The 18,651-nt window shown below is 37.8% G+C and overlaps 1 protein-coding gene across 6 annotated transcripts in view; it reads right to left on the reverse strand.

Moving 5' to 3' along the window:
- Positions 1-729: 729 nt before the first annotated feature.
- sav (scaffold protein salvador) overlaps positions 730-18,651 on the reverse strand; it is a 1,023,444-nt gene continuing 1,005,522 nt past the window's right edge. For 5 of the 6 annotated variants that reach the window (XM_071685935.1, XM_071685938.1, XM_071685934.1 and 2 more), the window contains 2 exons: positions 16,891-18,263; positions 11,250-11,417 (listed from right to left, as the gene is read on the reverse strand). In XM_071685935.1, the coding sequence (XP_071542036.1) occupies positions 11,396-11,417; positions 16,891-18,179 (1,311 nt within the window). In that variant the 5' untranslated portion in view covers positions 18,180-18,263 and the 3' untranslated portion in view covers positions 11,250-11,395. Of the gene's footprint in view, positions 1,988-8,813; positions 8,919-11,122; positions 11,418-16,567; positions 18,264-18,651 lie in introns of those variants that run through there. The other variant, XR_011715577.1, reaches the window with a different exon arrangement.

The following is an 18,651-nucleotide window of genomic DNA, read 5'->3' on the forward strand; positions in this document are numbered from 1 at the left end:
ATTGTTGGAACCACTATTCCTTCAATAGAGAAAAATAGAGAAAAAAGGATATAATAATCACTAAGGGGGCAGCCACTATCAGATGACTAAGATATTGTCTATGCATGAAGTCTCAGCCACCCACTAATTGGGGGCATCATCACATGGGACCTTGGCACCATTCCCTTGATGGGTAGGTTCGGTGATCTACATGAAATGTACACTTGGTAAAAAAGTATGTTCACGGATGGGTCCTGAAGAATTCCTAAAAAGATCAACACAACTTATGTTGTCTCAGTAGGGTTAGTAAACATGAATGCCCAACAAATTTCCTAATAACTATGGAAGTCCAACTTATAGTTATTTCCACTGATACATGAAATCAATATAACATCTACTGTGGCAAATGACAAGATATGCTCCTTACATCATATTATAATATCATGAATGCAAGGCTATCAATATGAAACCAGATGAATGAACATTTCTTAAAATCTTTCATCTGATGTATCATATTGTTTCACACAAAAAGGGCAAGATACTTTTTTAAACTGAGTGTACAAACTGTTTACTGACATCTGTGGACTGTATTCATATTTTGTGGAGAAAAATAATGAGTATCACAAATTTAGCCATAATTAGCAGCTAAAGAGTTAAATTAATAACTCGTCCTTTTTGTGGAAAGTTTAATTGTTTTCAATCATGGCACTAAAAAATCTGAACTCCCACAGGAAGAAAATAAAATCAAAATACATCTTGCTTGTATAATGAAAAATATCTTGAAGCACAGTTCATCCATTACAAGGCACAAGCGTTCCACTGGAATTATGATCTCATGATGAACATGAAAGAACTAGACTAATATAACAATAATGAAATAGTACTCAGTGCAGAGAAATACAGTTACATTTTGGATAAATATTTTCCTCATATGCACTGCACTGTACAATAAATGAAAGCCTTCCTAACCACTATCTTAAATCACCAATTCAAAACATACATTTTGTATCTACAATTGAAATAAATATAATTATATCCCAAAACATGCAAAAGCAATATCAAATAGTCCCACTAACCAATCTGACGCATATTTCTCTCAAAAATTTTTCACAAGCATACCAATTTGTCATACACAGATATCACTTACTAAATAGTGAGTACTCAATAAAGCCTGTGTATGAAAAATTGAAGTTAAATCATTGTCGTATTCATTAGAACTATATCAAAATAATGTAGAACATTCTATCATATCTGTACTTTACTTTTTCAGTCTAGCATTCTCCAAACTTATTCTACAAGTGATACATTCTAGTCCACATGTATCTTAACTTTATAGTATGACATTGTTTCATAACTGTATACTTGTTCCTTAAAATCCTTTATATCATATCCCACATATACTGGTATGGCAACCTTCAAGGCAAGGAGGAATTGCTTAGTCTAAAAATCTCTAACATGATGCTGACCCATCCTGCACACATACAGCAACTAACGTACTGGCAACCTTGCCCAGCCATATACTTGAATCCACTTATGGTACAGTATAATGAGTATGAATGCAAAATACTACTAAGGTGGTATGATGCCTTTCTATCTTTTTGTTTTCATTTTGGAATTTGTCTACTACCATTTCACTGGATCTATACCTCAGCTTACTCACATGTGGCATTACGTAACCAACATTTCATTGTATCTATACTGAAATGAGCTCTTATGTGGCATTGCAAACCTTCACCACTGTTCCTCTGGAAATTCTATTAGTTTTGTTCAAAACACAGTTGAGTTCTAACCATGAGAGTGTCTTTAATACCCATCATCCAGACTTTAACATAATACATAATATCACACCTCTGGAAAACAGAATTACCCATTTCCACCTACATGTGGTTAAGCCACAAGTGAAAAATCTCCTTAGCAAGACTATCATTGTCAATGAATAAAAAGGAGTACAATCTCGCCAAAAAAAATTCTCATTCCAAAGGAGTCCACCCTTGAAGCTGCAGCAGCTCTGTAAAAGAGGTCCTAGGATTATGTAATTAAATCAAATCAATCGAAAGCTATACAATTTATGATGAATTTTCATAAGGCTTAAATACTTCTAATCAAGTGGGGAAAGCCAACATTTAGCCATATTCTCAGAAGATTCTTGATGATAAAATGATTGGTGCAGAAACAACAGTTGCGTTAATCATATCCAGCAACAATAAATTCACACACCTTAAGAATTATAAGTAGAGTAAAAGCGTCTGTAAAGACACTGATAATATGAAACCATTCTAAGTAAACAAATATATTGCAAAGCTTTATATATACATTAAACCAGTCTCCACTGTTCAAATGTGCCATTTGCAGATTCCTTTTACACAGCATGATACCTCCATATACCTAAATGCCCACTGACTAAACACCTCATGCATATCACATCTTTTATCCTTGTATTGTATATTTAGTTTCCTTGGTTCTAATAGCAGGAACTCATACTTTGCTTAAGTACCCTCTCATTTTTCCTTCCCATAATCATCTCAGCACTCGTCCTTCATTTAATTCAACACTCTCTCGCTATGTTTATCCCAATCATGATATTTTCCCTAAACTCAGAACAGAATGATGTGTGCTCTTCACACTTTAGGTCCCAATCAACTCCTAACTAAAGTCAAAAAGACCATGTATCAATCTCAGAACATCTGCCGTAGAATTCTGCATATTAGGTTTCCATAACATATGAACTGCTTGTGTGGGATGTTGAGGGATTCTTCTGCCTGTCTAAGTCTGGTACCAGTTACTGGAGCTGGATTGGAACATGAGTGCATGTACTGTGTATCGTATGTGATGCCTAGAATGGTTGGTGTTTTGTTCAGTAGGAGTGACTGTCCATTTAAGGTGACTGAGATGCATGGGCTGAATTCATGTCTGTCTCAGGTTAAAAGAGTGATTGAAGAATTTTATGGATATGCAGTCATTCTGCTCTGTGTGAGCCATTGTTCTAGTTGTGTAATGGACCACTGCATGTTTGATGTTACTCATGTGGTGTCAGCTGATACTATCATTAAAGAAATCAAGCAGATTCGTCAGACATGAACAATTTCATTGAAAACCATGTTGCGAGTCATTAAGTGGTGGTCCTCTGAATGGTTTACAATCTTATCCTAAATGATGGTTTCCATAAATTTACCAACTACAGACGTTAAGCTGACTGGACAATAATTTCCAGGCATTGATATATTACCTTTTTTTGAAAGTAAGTGTTATATTAGAAAGCTTCCATTCCTCTGGTGCTTTCCCCATAGTAAGTGATTTATCAAAGAGAACAAGTCAAGGGTTTAACTATCTCATTTTTTGCTTCTTTCACTGTCCTCAGATAAATCTTAACTAGGAATTCTGTTCTATCTCCCTTTATTTCATATAGTGCTGATACTATATCTTTAACACTTATGTCCACGTGTCGCACAATGTTTTCTGTTCTTCGTACTGGAGCTGGATTGGAACATGAGCAGTATCTTCCACTGTAGACAAAGATGCCAAAAAAATATATACATATACTGTATATATAAAATCTCTGCCACATCTTTGTTGTTGTGAACCAAATCATTTTCAGTTATAAATGGGCCAACTGACTGGGTGAAGACTCTTTTTCACCTTGCATATCCACAAATCTCCTTCGAATTTCACTTTCCATTTTCAGCAATATACACTTCATACTGGTGTTTGCTTTGAAGTATAAGTCTTAGTTTCTCTATGCAAACTTACATAATTTGCTTTATCAAGCTGGTTACTGGTCTCTTAAAAGAGAATGAGAAAAAAGAATATCCACTTTCCATATTATGCAGTAAATATTTTCAAAGTACCATTCATGCACAAGCACTTTTGAGAAATCTTCTCATATAAATTTGCTTAGATAATCTTTTTTTACACATTAATGTCTCAGTACAATCACACATTGACATGACAGCCAAATCAAAATGAAAAATTCCTCAACAAATATCTTGAGAAATGTTGGTAGGTTTTGACATTTAAAGTCATGCATTTAGCAGGGAGCTGTGCTGCATGTACAGCTCTGTTGAAATATGGCAAAAGATGCCCGTGCTATGAACAAAAATATGTAGTAAATATACTTCCGTAACTACCATGTTGATATCAGTTAATAAGAATCCCCCTTTATTTTCCTCAATCTTCTATCCTGCCATACCTCTCAGAGAAGTTTATCAATGCAATAAGTAACCTTAATCATTCAATTATAATCTCAAAACATATGAATTGCACAAAGTGATGACATACATATGTACACCATTAAATCTTTCTTTTAAAGAGTATTTGAAAATGTGAAAACTCCCATTTTTAATTGCAAACGACGAGCTTTTACGAAAACGTAGAATAGTGTGAAGACTTCAATTTCATTCATCATAAAATCTAATCTTAACAAGTATGACTAGGAACACGTTCACTTCTCCAGCATTCATATACAAATAAAATATCTAAACAGTCTAGTGATAACTGATAACCATCCATCCATTTCTTAGAGATCAATATGAACAATAAGAAAAACAATGACTTCGTGAAAAACTTTTCACTGATGAAGTGTTACTCAGTGGGAGAAAAAGTAATTCAATTGAATTTTTCCTGCTTAGTAATCTAGAACCTCCGATAATGTTACCATTTCACACTATTTCTTCCCTCTGCCCCTCTCTTTTACCATATGTTGAGCTCTCAGTTACTATGTACATGCTTCCTTTTTATCTTTCTTTCATATGTATCATTCCTGATAAACTTTTTCATACATTCACATTTCTTTGTGTCAAAAAAATTTAAATGCTTCACTCATGTAATAGCCAAATCAACATGCAAGTTGCTGCATATTATGTTTCACTTGATGTTATTGTCTTAAACACATGTGAGTGAACAGGTTGTCCACAACCAAAATGTTCAAGAAGGTTATGCATGGGAAGTTCTACTTTAAATGCAGAAAAAGGCAAACATGATAAAGATGGATATCACTAGGGATAGGGAAGAAAGAATACTTCCCATGTATTCTCTGCATGTCAAAAAAGACAACTAAAACAGGTGAGAGCAGGGGGCTGGAAATCCTCCCCCCCTAAGTTTTTACTATTCCAAAAGAAGGAACAGAGAAGGGGGCCAAGTGAGGATTTTCCCTCCAAGGCTCAATCCTCTGTTCTTGATGCTACCTTGCTGATGCGGAAAATGGCAAATATGTATGAAAAAGAATCAGTTTTCTAATAAATATGATACTCTCTCTAACTCGGTCTCTAGGGATTTTGTTGACAGATTTATCTGTTTGAATTCTTGCAGAGATCGGAAATCATCTGGTGCTGCCTTAACCAGAGGAATTTTCTTCATGGCTATCAAAACAGCCATATGGTTACAGATGGAGTCAACTGTTCGCAGCTGCTGAAATTCTTCTGCATGCTCGTCTTTCTGCTCAAGAAAATGTTGGCACTGTGCCAATATTTTGCTGTGGATAGAGATCAAGGATGCATGCTCCACCTCCATAGCCATTCTGTTGATGGAGTAAAATCACAGCAGTGATAATAACTTTGTTAAGGCTGAGATGAATGAATTAACATTCAACATATTCCTTAAACTATAAAAGATGAAAAGTGCAACTTCAGCTTATAAGGCTTTTATAGGAAAATTACATGTTAAATAAAATTGTATGAACTCCAACTAGAGAAGTTATAACAGGTAGCGATGAAGTGAGCAGGAGATGGAGTGAGTATTTTGAAGGTCTGATGAATGTGTTTGATGATAGAGTGGCAGATATATGGTGTTTTGGTCAGGAAGGTGTGCAAAGTGAAAGGGTCAGGGAGAATGGTTAGGTAAAGAAAGAAGAGGTAGTGAAAGCTTTGCAGATGAAATCTGGTAAGGCAGCGGGTTTGGATGGTATCACAGTGGAATTTATCAAAAAGGGAGTGACTGTGTTGTTGATTGGTTGGTAAGGATATTCAATGTATGTATGGACAATGGTGAAGTGCCTGAGGATTGGCAGAATGCATGCATAGAGCCATTTTACAAAGGCAAAGGGGATAAATGTGAGTGTTCAAACTACAGAGGCATACGTTTGTTGAGTATTCCAGGGAAATTACATGGGAGGGTATCGACTGAGAGGGTGAAGGCAGGCACAGAGCATCAGAATGGGTAAGAGCAGCATGGTTTCAGAGGTAGCAGAGGATGTGTGGATCAGGTGCTTGCTTTGAAGAATGTATAGGTGAAATACTTAAAAAACAGGCATATTTATATGTAGCATTTATGGATCTGGAGAAGGCATATAAGAGGGTTGACAGAGATGCTTTGCGGAAGGTTTTAAGAGTATATGGTGTGGGAGGCAAGTTACTAGCAGCAGAGAAAAGTTTTTACCAAGGATGTAAGGTATGTATACAAGTAGAAAGAGAGGAGAGTGATTGGTTTCCAGTGAATGTCAGTCTGCAGCAGAGGTGTGTGATGTTCCCATGGTTGTTTAATTTGTTTATGGATGGGGTAGTTAGGGAGGTACATGCAAGAGTTTTGAAGAGAGGGGTGAGTATGCAGTCTGTTGGGGATGAGAGGGCCTGGGAAGTGAGTCAGTTGTTGTTCGCTGTGGGGTATGCTATTTCGTGTGTGGCGGGATGGCGACAGAAATGGATGAAGGCAGCAAGTATTAATATGTACACATACATATATGTATATGTCTGTGTATGTACATGTATGTATAGGTTGAAATCTAAATGTATGTATATGTGTGTGTATGGGCGTTTATGTATATGAATGTGTATGGTTGGGCCTTTGTTTATTTTCCTTGCGTTACCTCACTGACATGGGAAACAGCAATCAAGTACGATAAAAAACATATAAATATATAATATATTCAATTCTTTTTTCATACACATTTGCCATTTCCTTCACTTGCAAGGTAGTGTCAAGAACAGAGGACTGAGCCTTAGGTGAAATATCCTCACTTGGCCCCCTTCTCCTTTCCATTTTTTGGAAAAGTAAAAAACGAGAGGGGAGGATTTCCAGTCCCCCCACTCCCTCCCCTTTTAGTCGCCTTCTATGACACGCAGGGAATACATGGGAAGTATTCTTTCTCCCATATCCCCAGGGATATATATGTCTGTTTTCCTGGCACTACCTAGTTGAAGCAGGGGGTGGTGATGTTGTTTCCTGAGGGGTGGGGTAGCAATGGGAATGGATGAAGGGAAGCAAGTACAAATATGTACATGTGTATATATGTATATGTCTGTGTATGTGTATGTACACCTGTGCTTACGACCTATGTGACTTTCGACCATCTGTATACAAGACAGGAAAAAAATATAAGAATAAAAATGATGAAATATGAACTAAAGAATCTTAAATAAAAGGTAAAAAGAAACCATAGAATCATATAATAAAGCTAGTTGATAAAAAACGAGATAATCATGATAGAACCTGAGTAGGACAAAAGAATGCTGTGCAGGTATATGAATTCTACATGCCATGCTGACATACTCCAGACCAGTCAGTCAGATGGGAACTCGAACGTATGTTGGGGAGCATCTGTATATACACATGCACATGTACCTATTCATACTTGCATGCCGTCATCCATTCCCAACACCATTTACAGTATCCCTCTCTTCATCAAGATTCAAGTGACCGGGAGATGTAAAAAAGAAATTAGCATTGGGTCAAGAGAAAGGTGTATGTGTGGTATTGGCTGGTAAACAGCCAATGACCAGGAAGGTTTACTACAGTACTAACTGCCAGGGTACTGGGAGGGTTAGTGTCAGATGTATCGTGTACCAGCATTTCAGTGGCTAACCCAGGGAGTTGTCTTTTATCTCTGCCTCACTCACAAGTGGACTACTGGCATTCTGTCCACAAACATACAATATCTCTTTGTCACACATAACACTTGACAATACTTAATTCACATAGTTCATTCTTTGTTACTCTAGATTTTCCTGTGGTGAGCACTATGCGCTAGCCCTACCTCTTGGCAAAATGGTATGAGTGATAGTTAGAGGTACTAGGAAGAAACATTTAGGCAGGAACATAAGGTAGTAGTAGGAGGTAGGAACATTAGGTAGATGTAGTCATTACGAATATCAGCTATGAGCCTCTGCAAACACTGCATTAGAGTTGCCTTCTGCCAGTGGCCTGTAAAGGGTGAGGCTTTAAAGGATAACAGACGGCACTGGAGTTCACAAGTTAAGGGAACTCTACTGCCTTGACCACCATCTTGAGGGAGTTCCAGAATGAAACAGACATCGGAGATATAGATACACAGACAAATGGTCCAACCCAGTGAATGTGGCCACCTTCCTGAGTGGCATGGGAGCTTCATCAAAGATAAAAGAGACCCCTGGGAGAAATACCTGAGCATATTTCCTTTTATTTATAATCACCCCAAGTATCCAAACTATGAAAGAGTCCTGGTGTTACCTAAGACCTTTTTCTAAAGGCTTTTGCAGCCCAAGGCTGCACTAATTCCAATGGCAGGGGAATACAGACATACTGAAGTGGAAAGATATCTAACAAGACTGTACTCCCAATGATACAGGCTCACTAAAAGTGACTTTTCACTCACAATGCAACCTCAAACTGGAACAAAGAATAATTTACAGAAATTGAAATGAAAAACATTAAAATGAAAAAAAAAAAGAAAATGTAAGAGAAATGAATCATGGCGTACAAGGAGGCCTATGTGTAAGGAAAGGATGAGGAAGAACTGGCATAAGTCATGGAGGACTATACAGATATGTAAAGACCTGTCTGTGTAGGAAGTTCAAATGAGTCCAATCTTCACAAAGGGAGAGGCATAAATATGGAGAAAATATTCAGATAAATACACATATACTTACAAATCTTGAGAAAGGTTATGTAATTCCTCCATTATCTTCGACTGAATGGTGATATGAACAGCACGAAATGTTTCTTCTCGTAAGCTGATGATATCCTTTTCACACCTGAAATATAATATAATAAAACTGATTAAAAAATGAACAAAGAATATGGCATTCTTACAACTCTGCCAGCTTCTGGGATTGGAGCTAGGGACTCTAGTTTTCAAAAGTAATCCTCATGAGATGCATACATTCAAATGATCCACTATATGTACATGATAATGAGATAAAAGAAAATACAAAGACAGATCTACTGGTATGGAGCAAAATAATTTAAATACGACCGGAAATCAAACCTGAATGTCAGATATGCAGCCCCATTAGCAAGTCATTCAGGCCCCTATTATTCCCTGAAATTTCCCCCTAGGAAGGACTGAATATAAAAAAAATAACAACAATCTACTGTAAAAATGAAATATCCACTTAGGCTTAAGATTTTTCTCATCAAAAAGTGAAAATCAGCATTCTATGAGATGTGCACTAGTTCAACTTCCTGGTCCTGTGATAAGGCAACCTATGAGAGGCTGCCATTACATCATCATAATTCCTTCTTTCACAGCATCTGAATCTATTCCTCGCTAATGTAACCAGAAATGAAAATGCCAGAGTTCATGTCCATGATAAGCAAGTACAGCAAATGTTGCATTTCTTATATAATTTTTTATTTCATGTTAAAAATCTTACACATAAAGAAAAAACAGACAGGGAGTGCTATGTTTCAGAAATAATGGAATGAGATATATACACCATAATAAGCCCAAGAATGATCTGTAAATCAGCAGTGTTTGTTTCTAAAGATGCAATAATAAATGCAATAAATAAAACATGCAGGAGGGTGAAAGGTGTGCAAGGAACAGAGTGAATTGGAATGATGTGGTATACCAGGGTCGACGTGCTGTCAATGGATTGAACCAGGGCATGCGAAGCGTCTGGGGTAAACCATGGAAAGTGCGTGGGGCCTAGATGTGGAAAGGGAGCTGTGGTTTCGGTGCATTATTACATGACAGCTAGAGACTGAGTGTGAACGAATGGGGCCTTTGGTGTCTTTCCTAGCGCTACCTCGCACACATGAGGGGGGAGGGGGTTGTTATTCCATGTGCGGCGAGGTGGCGATGGGAACAAATAAAGGCAGACAGTATGAATTATGTACATGTGTATATATGTATATGTCTGTGTGTATATAGTGTACACTGAGATGTATAGGTATGTATATTTACGTGTGTGGACGTGTATGTATACACATGTGTATGTGGGCGGGTTGGGCCATTCTTTCGTCTGTTTCCTTGCGCTACCCTGCTAACGCGGGAGACAGCGACAAAGCAAAATAAATAAAATAAAAATAAAAGCAATTACGTTCACCTGAGCCAAAGCTCAACCACATCATTCAAGAGAGACTGCCAAGTCTGGTTGAAATGCACAGACACCCATAAAAGGTTGTCCCAAAGTGATTCTAAGAACTATAATAATTAAATTGAGTTAGATTGGTACATCTGAGGCTGAATTTTGATAGAAAGAAAAAAAAAAATCCTGGATGTAGCTAGAAGTTGTCATTTTGAAGTTCTAAACACAAATATGAAGGGTTGTGATAAGTTTTATAATATTGGCTTTCTTAACTGCTAACTCTATCCTTTGCCTGGAGGAAGCTCACCTAAGATTACATATAAATCTGAAGGAAGAGAAAAGCAACAGGGAAGGTGGGATGACACCTATGTCTCTATTACTTGAAAGATGTCGAGGCAGAACATACACTCACTAACCTTAAAATGCATTTTCAGTACCTAAAGTTAAAACAAATGATGGAGATCTCTTCCTATGATATCATATTAAGCTAGCGTTCCAAGAGAAAATGTGACTAATCAATCACTCACGTCCTGAGAGTTGTCCAGGTAGTTAATCAAATATGATAGACACTGATGAGACATACGTTTACTGACCAGAATCAGCAATATGTACATATAAAAGAACCCTTGATAAACACATTAAACTATGGCTTGAGAATGAAACAATTCTTATTCAATGCATCTGAACATTAAAATACCACTTATTGGGTCTATTCTTGTAACTGATGCAGCTATGTGACCAAACTTTCTTTCTGTGTTGAGTAAGAGAGAGAAAAAAATACATCTTTTGTTACAGAAAAACCAGTTAGTAATAAACTCAATAAGTATGTAAAAGTGCATTAGCATATTTGAAAGCCATATGGAACAGAATATAGCAACTGCTTCAACAAATCTGGAACATAGCATCCATACTTCTATGATATTTACCTCTCTATTCCCTGTATCTGATTAGCAAGGGACTGCAGAGTACTGCAGTGTTTCTCCCACTTCAATAAAATTTTCTTGAATGAAGACAAAACAGCAGATGATTCAGCAAATCCATCCAATCCCATGACTGGTTATCAACTCTGACCTTGCTTTGTTTCCAAGTTCTTGAATGGTTATGAATTAAATGATTGTCTTGAACGTGTCTCAGGAAGTTTGAAAATAATAAAGGAAGGCAGCCACTAATACAGAAAGGGACTTGACTCCATGCACCCCCTACAAACGATAGACTCTCCTCCTGTAAAAGTAGAGTGCTGATAACTTTCATACGTGATCACTGTTACAAATACAAACAAATGTTACGTAAATGTGAATAAAAGCAAGGTTATTAGGTTTAGAAGAACAGAGGGATGGGTTAGGTGGGGTGCAAGTTTGAATAGAAAAAAATCTAGAGAAAGTGACATGTCTCAGATGCCTACGAGTGGACATGGCTGCAAATGGAGCCATGCAAGTGGATGCTAGTCATAGGGTACTTGAGGAAACAATGATTCTGGGAGCAATGAGGAATGTGTGGAAAGAGACTGATATATGGAAAGGCAAAAATTGGCTTGTTTGAAAGTATAGTTGTATGGATGCAAGGAGAGTGGGTGTATTGGAAATGAAATGACTGAGGGCAATATATGGTATGAGGAGGCTTGACCAAGTAAGCAATAAAAGGGTAGGAGAAAGTTGTGGTAATAAGGAGAGTGTGATTGAAAGACCTGACGAGGGTGCGATGAAATGGTTAAGACATACGGATTGAATGAATGAAAAGCTGACAAAGGGGATATATGCACCAACAGACGCGGGGATAAGAATGGGGACACTATTTTGAGAAGGACAGATAGACTGAAAAATATTTTGAGTGCTTGGTGCCTAAACATGTCAAAGATACACAATGATACCTTATCCTCTTTTAACCATCTTATCATAAACATATCTAATGCAAACAGGAATTCTTACATTATTTTTCTTTAAGCAAACATTGCTAGAATTAGAATGTAACTTCCCACAAGAAAATACTAACAATGAAATGTACAAGGTTCCTCTTAGTAAAATTCCATAAACGTAAAACTTAACTGTATATTGCAATTAGTTCTTTTCGTGCCAAATAAACTTCTTCCTCCCTCTAGTACAAAAAATATATTATCTTTACAGTGAAATGTGAACAAACGCAAAAACTACCTTTCTTAAGAATTATGACTAACCATTCATAGATTAGGGAAAACACTTTATCTAACAAACTGGATAATCATATAAGTATACAAATTACATACATTCATATTTAACTTTTAAGCTTCCAGAGTATGATAAGGTATGGAGAAAATATTACAAGCATTTTTTTTCTCAGGAATCATTACCTATGCTTTGCAGTTCAGAAAAATAAACATTATCTACCAGACTGGCCAAGCCCAAGTAATTATGGTTTGGGTGCAGCAAGGACACAGCAGTGGGCAACACAGACTTCTTGAGTCATAAGAAACAACCATGGTCACTAGCAGGTTACTGAGGCCTACAGAAAGCTCCAGTGACTCATCCTTTGTTTGGAAAGTCATCTATGGCCAGCGAACAGATCCAACAACACATGCACAATTCAACTGTGGTGGGAAATGGCTTGTGCTGATTGACGTTCATAGCAACCTGTTACATAATAGCTGACTGAAGCCTATAGCAAGAGAAGGGTTGCCATAATCTATACGATCTTAAAGAAAGAATTGTATATAAATACATACAAGAAATCAGGTACTCCAATTCCTCTTGAATCTGTCACCAGGGATGTGTCATCTGCAAACAGCAATTGACTCAACTCCCTTGCCCTCCAACTGTAAATCTGCCCTTCTATTTAAAGCCCTCACATTTACCACCCTCACCACCCAATCCATGAACAGATTATACAGCCATAGTGACATCAAACATCCCTGAGACAGACTCACGTTCACCTAGAACCACTCATCCTTCTCCCTTTCTATTTACTCACACTATAAAAACTCCTCAATGCTTCTAGGAGCTTTCCTCATACATCATACTTACTACTTACTTCTTTCCTGCCCAAGGAGTCCTTTCTATCCTTATGAAGGCCCTGCAGTACTAAGGAAGCTGGCAACATCCACTGCTTAGGACCACAGGTTATAAAGTGTTCTGACGTTGTGAGTGTATCTATATGTAGAGAGTGCAGGGCAACTGAGTAGTACTACTCAATGCCTACTTTATGGCAAGTGCATCATGGGCATGAACAATCTTGAGATATGCTGAAATGTGTTTGTAACGTTGGGAGTAATTCGTGATACCTAGAGCATAAGTGGGAAAGTGTGACTCGACTTTTTCTGGGGAGTACGGTTTCTGATAGGTGTATGTTTGGCTGAATTTTCAAACTGAATTGGGAGGTTGGTTGTTTAGTCCTTGTCAGTCAGGTCGTTCCAGTGTTTGTGTGTTTTGTCCAAGTAATATTTGTTAAGAGTGGTGCAATCTATGAGTAGAGGTTACTGAAGTGTGAGACACAAGTATGCTTTTCATCTCTACTTGGGATGGTGGTGGTTAGTTTAAGAGAGGTTTGGGTGGGAGGGTTCTAATGCTGTTGCACAGAACTGGATGCCAAGTATGTCTGTAGTGGAAAGATCTTTGTTTCACTGATGATGGTGAGGAGTGTCTGTGGTCACTAGGCAGTAAGTGAATGTTCTGAGTGCATTATTTTGTGTGGGTTTCCAGCTTTGTTGTATTTCCTTTTGGGAGGGTGTAAGACTAGGCAGAAGAATAGTTTAAAGTGGAGCAAATGAGTTGTTTGTATAAGATGTTGAGAGATTCTTTTTCTTGTCCAAATCTAGTGTCAGGTGGAGTGCTGAGGTCATTTAGTTTGTGTCTTGTTTATGTTTATGTGGGGAATGACAGCCATGTGGGTGTTGATGTGCTGCCTAAATTGGTTGATGTTTTGTTCAATGGGGGAGAACAGATAGAGAATACAGCAACCGAGAGAAGTAGTAGGTAGGAAGAATTAGGTAGGAGCATTAGGTAGACAAATTAGGTAAATGTAGTAAGAAGGAACTTTAGACAGGGGCATTAGATAGAAGAGGTAAGTGGGAACATTGGGTAGGAGCCTCTGCAAACACTGTGCTAGACTTGCCCTCTGCCAGTGGCCTCTTAAGGATGAGGTACTAAAGGCTAAGCAGCAGAAATGGAGTTCACTAGTTATGAAGACTCTACTGCCATGGACAACCTCCTTGAGAGAGTTTCAGAATGGAGCAGGTATCAGAGATATAGATAGACAGAGACTCTCCATTCAAGGAAATTGAAGGGTGTAAGCTGGATTTATTTGTCTGGGGTTAAAAGGTATCTCTAACAACCCTACCATACACTTTCTCTTGATCCATAAATGGCAGGTACAAATTCTTTTCTTTCTCAAAAGTATCTCTGACAAAAAAAAACTTCAAAGCAAGAACCTGGTCTAAACATTCCCTACTACTTTCAAAATCACAATGCTCCTATCCATTTTCATGCTCTGTAGCTGCTACCATACTCTCAATCACCACTATCCATTACACCTTACCAAGTATAAGTATACTTAACAGACTTAAAACATAATTCAAGTATTCACTTTTGTTTTCCTTCACCTTAAACAATGGCACCATACAAGTGTTCCATCATTCCTAAGGCACCATACCTTGAAGCATATATACAATGAAAATCCTCACTAACCAATTAACTCTGCTGTTATGTACTTTCTTGAAAATCTCAACATCAAACTCAACCACTCCATTTCTCTTGCCACAATTCATCTTATGCAGGGTTTTCACCACCTCTCATCTTTTCACCAAATCATTTGCCATGATTCTCTCTCTCCAAATATCTTCACATCCCAAACATCTTATATGCCATGCTAAATACTTCACTCACATAAGCAATGATTCCTTAAATACCTTCCATTCATCAAACATTCTCCTAGTTGTATTTACTCTCATCTCATGCTATTCCTCTCCTATTCTCTCTTGGTATCTCCACACACCATCTTCTTCTCACCCATGTCATTTCCTCACTTCCTAAGGCCACTAAAATCTTTCACACTTGCCTCCACTAAGAGACTGAACATCCAACCAGCTGCCCATTTTAGCACATTTACATATAACATATAACAGTCTCTCCTAAGTTCATCTATCAGTTAGCAGATAATCCATTGGTGCCCACTGACCATTAACCCCACACATCCACGTCTACTTATATGTGTGCTTTTTTTACTCCTGGTATTCCCAGTCAACAATCCTTTTTCAGCACACATCTCCACAAGCTCTTCACTATTTTTGTTCACAGAGTATATCCCAAGCCCCTAGTTATACCCTCAGCTGCCACTCATCCACCCTTGTATTCAAAGCCCTATCACTAAATCACAATCCCTTACATTCAAATCACCCATCATGTATATATTCAATCCCCAGCATAAAAATTGACAATACACATCTTCCAAAAAGTCACTTCTTTACCTTTCTCTCACAAACATATCCACTGGACTATCAACTAACAATCTCAAAAAATCAACTCTTCTCCTCACCTAAATCTGTCTGGAGCTCACTTCCTTGCACTCTTAAATACATTCCCACAACTTCTCTTTCCCACATATTAACCCTACACTCTATCCTGAGGATATTCCCAAAACCATCTCTCTCCTTCCCCTTGAACTTAGTTTCACTGTGGGCCAGAACATCAAGGTTCCTATCCTCATACACAACATCTATCTCTCCCTCTTCTCATCCTGGTTACATCCACATGCATTAAGACACCCAAGCCTGAACCTTCAATGAAGGCTCCTTCTTCTGTTCCCAATTTTAAAAATTGAAATACTTGTTCATCATTCCCCAGGTTAGCAAGGTAGCCCTTAGAACAGATGAAGACATGGCCTCGATCACTCACATCCACTCTTTAGGTGTCATGTGTAATGCAATAGAAATTTCCATGGTTTCCCCTTGACTACTTCATATGCTCTGGTTCATATAACAATCAGAAACCTACGGTTGCCTCTATCACACAGTGAATGACGTTACTATCTTGTGACCCATAACTGCACTGGCTTTGTGCATAAAAATATTTTTACAATTCAATCATAATCTTTGTAACTGTACATGCTCGCCACCTTCTTAAACATATGGATTCCTAAGTTTCATCTGCAAAAAAGTACGTATAATTTAGGACAAAAATCTAATTAAAAAACATCCTCTTCTACCAACTACTCTGGAGAAATGAAAGTTAAAATAAAAAACTTTACAAATAAAAGCAAATGTACAAAATAAAGCAAAATAATGACAATTACACTATAGCAAAAAAGCAGTGGGAATACTAATGCAGAAAATTGATAGAAAGAGAGCCAACTTAAGCTGCTATAATCATGGGCTTTAACAAAGAAGGGCAAGAATGAATGTGACTCACCCTGAAAATCAAACGGTGGAGCCTGGACAGGTCACATGAGCACTACCACAAAAAGCATTTAAAGCACAATACCCAACCAAGGTTCTTTATCTTTGGTAAAAGAAACTTTAACAGGTGCAACACCAAAAACTAATACTTCACTATGCACAGCCAAACATCAGATCAGATCACAGGCAAAGACTGTAACAGGTCTACATAAGACTACTTGTCTCCCCAGTGAAGAGCTGCTAAAAAAAAAAAGCCATGTAGTCATAAAAAATTTTTAGGGAGTCCATCATCAGAATCTCTAGAGGCAATTTAACACAAACATTAGCAAATATTACACTTTGGATTCATATAGGTTGTCAGCATTTAATATTTGCTGTTTGAAATGTTCTGGAGCCGAGACATTTTCACTAGTATCTTCATCATTGATTTCAGTAATAGTTACTCCACTACCACTTCCTGATCTTGCAGCCGGCATGTTCATCTGTTGCATCCTTCGCTCAATTTCACGAGTAAGTGCAATACGATACATCTCATAGCTCATGACAATGCCATGAAGTTCATGCTTAAATAGTCTATTAAGCATTGCTTGATAACAGTCAAGCTCTGGCAGTCGGAAAAGCTCCCATCTTAATTTATGGTCATGTTCTGGAGATGCTTGAGAATAAACACGAAGCCAATAGGGTATTTCTTCATGTAAATATGGTGAGGCAGGCATCAGTGATAGTGGTTGACGAAAATCAGTATGATGTGGTGTAGGCAAAGCTCTGTGCGGTCCTAACACATTATTCTCAGGAATTCTTGGTAGATACTGCTCTGCACATGGATGTTCATATTGAGCTTGTCGAGTGATATGGTTAACATAGTAAACTCCATGTTCAAGAGACTCAATTCTTTCCCAGCCAGCTGGTAATCCTTCTTTCTCTAAGGGATGTGACCAATGTGTTGTCTTAGTGTTATGATCAATGTAATATTTGCGACCTCTTAATGTATAATCAACAGACCAGCCAGGGGGAAGAGGAAGTTCTTGCTCTATTCTTGGAGATGGGGGTTGTGGTGATCCACCTCCTAAGTGACTACTGGACTGAGATAATTGCTTCTGTCCAGAATGCACCAAGAAAGAGTAGTTAATACCTTGGGCTGTTTGATCCAATGGAGATCTTGTATGATTAGGACCATACAATATTTGATCCAAGCTGTGCTGAGAGCCGGTATAGTGATTGATAAATGTATGATTAAACATAGCTGAGGAAGAAGGTGCCTGCTGCTTCAGCATTCCATCTAAACTGCCTCGGCTTCCTAAATACAAGCCACCCATACGTTGTACAACTTCTCCAACATTAGGTGTGTACTTTCCCTCTGTGCCTCCATGAGACATGCCATTCACTGGTGTTCTTGATCCTGTTGAGTACTTTTGGACCATAGGCGAGGCCTGATGAGATGGTGGATTACTACTGCTTACATATGGGGGAGTAATAGTGCTTTTTCGTTTTCTAACATCATTTTGGCTTACATTGGGCCAAACATTAATAATGGGGACTTCTGGAGGTGATTCTTTCTTGATATATTTTCCTGCCAAGCTGTCACAACTTGCTGTTATATCCTTCTTGCGAGAGTTGGACAACATGATGGAGACTGAATGAAACAGCTGCTGATGCAGTAGGTCACCTCTGCTTCCCACTCAGTGATGACTTAACTAGCCATTACCACACTGGAAGAGATGTTTCTTATTAGCTAAGGCAACCTTTGCATTCTTCTTTATCAATGTGCTAATTTTAGCATTAAATCATTCATTCTATAATTCCTGCTATGAACATCACAGTAGCACAATAATAAAGTTTGCTCTGAACTTTAGATAATCTTAAAAGATGAGTACCTTGATTACAAAAAATCAGTTGAATGGTCTGAGAAAGTCCTTGTGAGCTATGAACATATTCAAAGATTTTCAGTAACCAACAAAACTCAAAGATAGTCAAGCTTTATATTCTCGTCATCTTTATTGTCAGTGATTTTATTTCACTAACATACATGCCAGTTATTGATACTTTAATCACAGTTTTTCTTCAACAAGCATATAAAACAAAAAGTACCCAAATGAG

The sequence above is a fragment of the Panulirus ornatus genome, chromosome 41 (genome assembly GCF_036320965.1).
Source record: "Panulirus ornatus isolate Po-2019 chromosome 41, ASM3632096v1, whole genome shotgun sequence".
Lineage (NCBI taxonomy): Eukaryota > Metazoa > Arthropoda > Malacostraca > Decapoda > Palinuridae > Panulirus > Panulirus ornatus.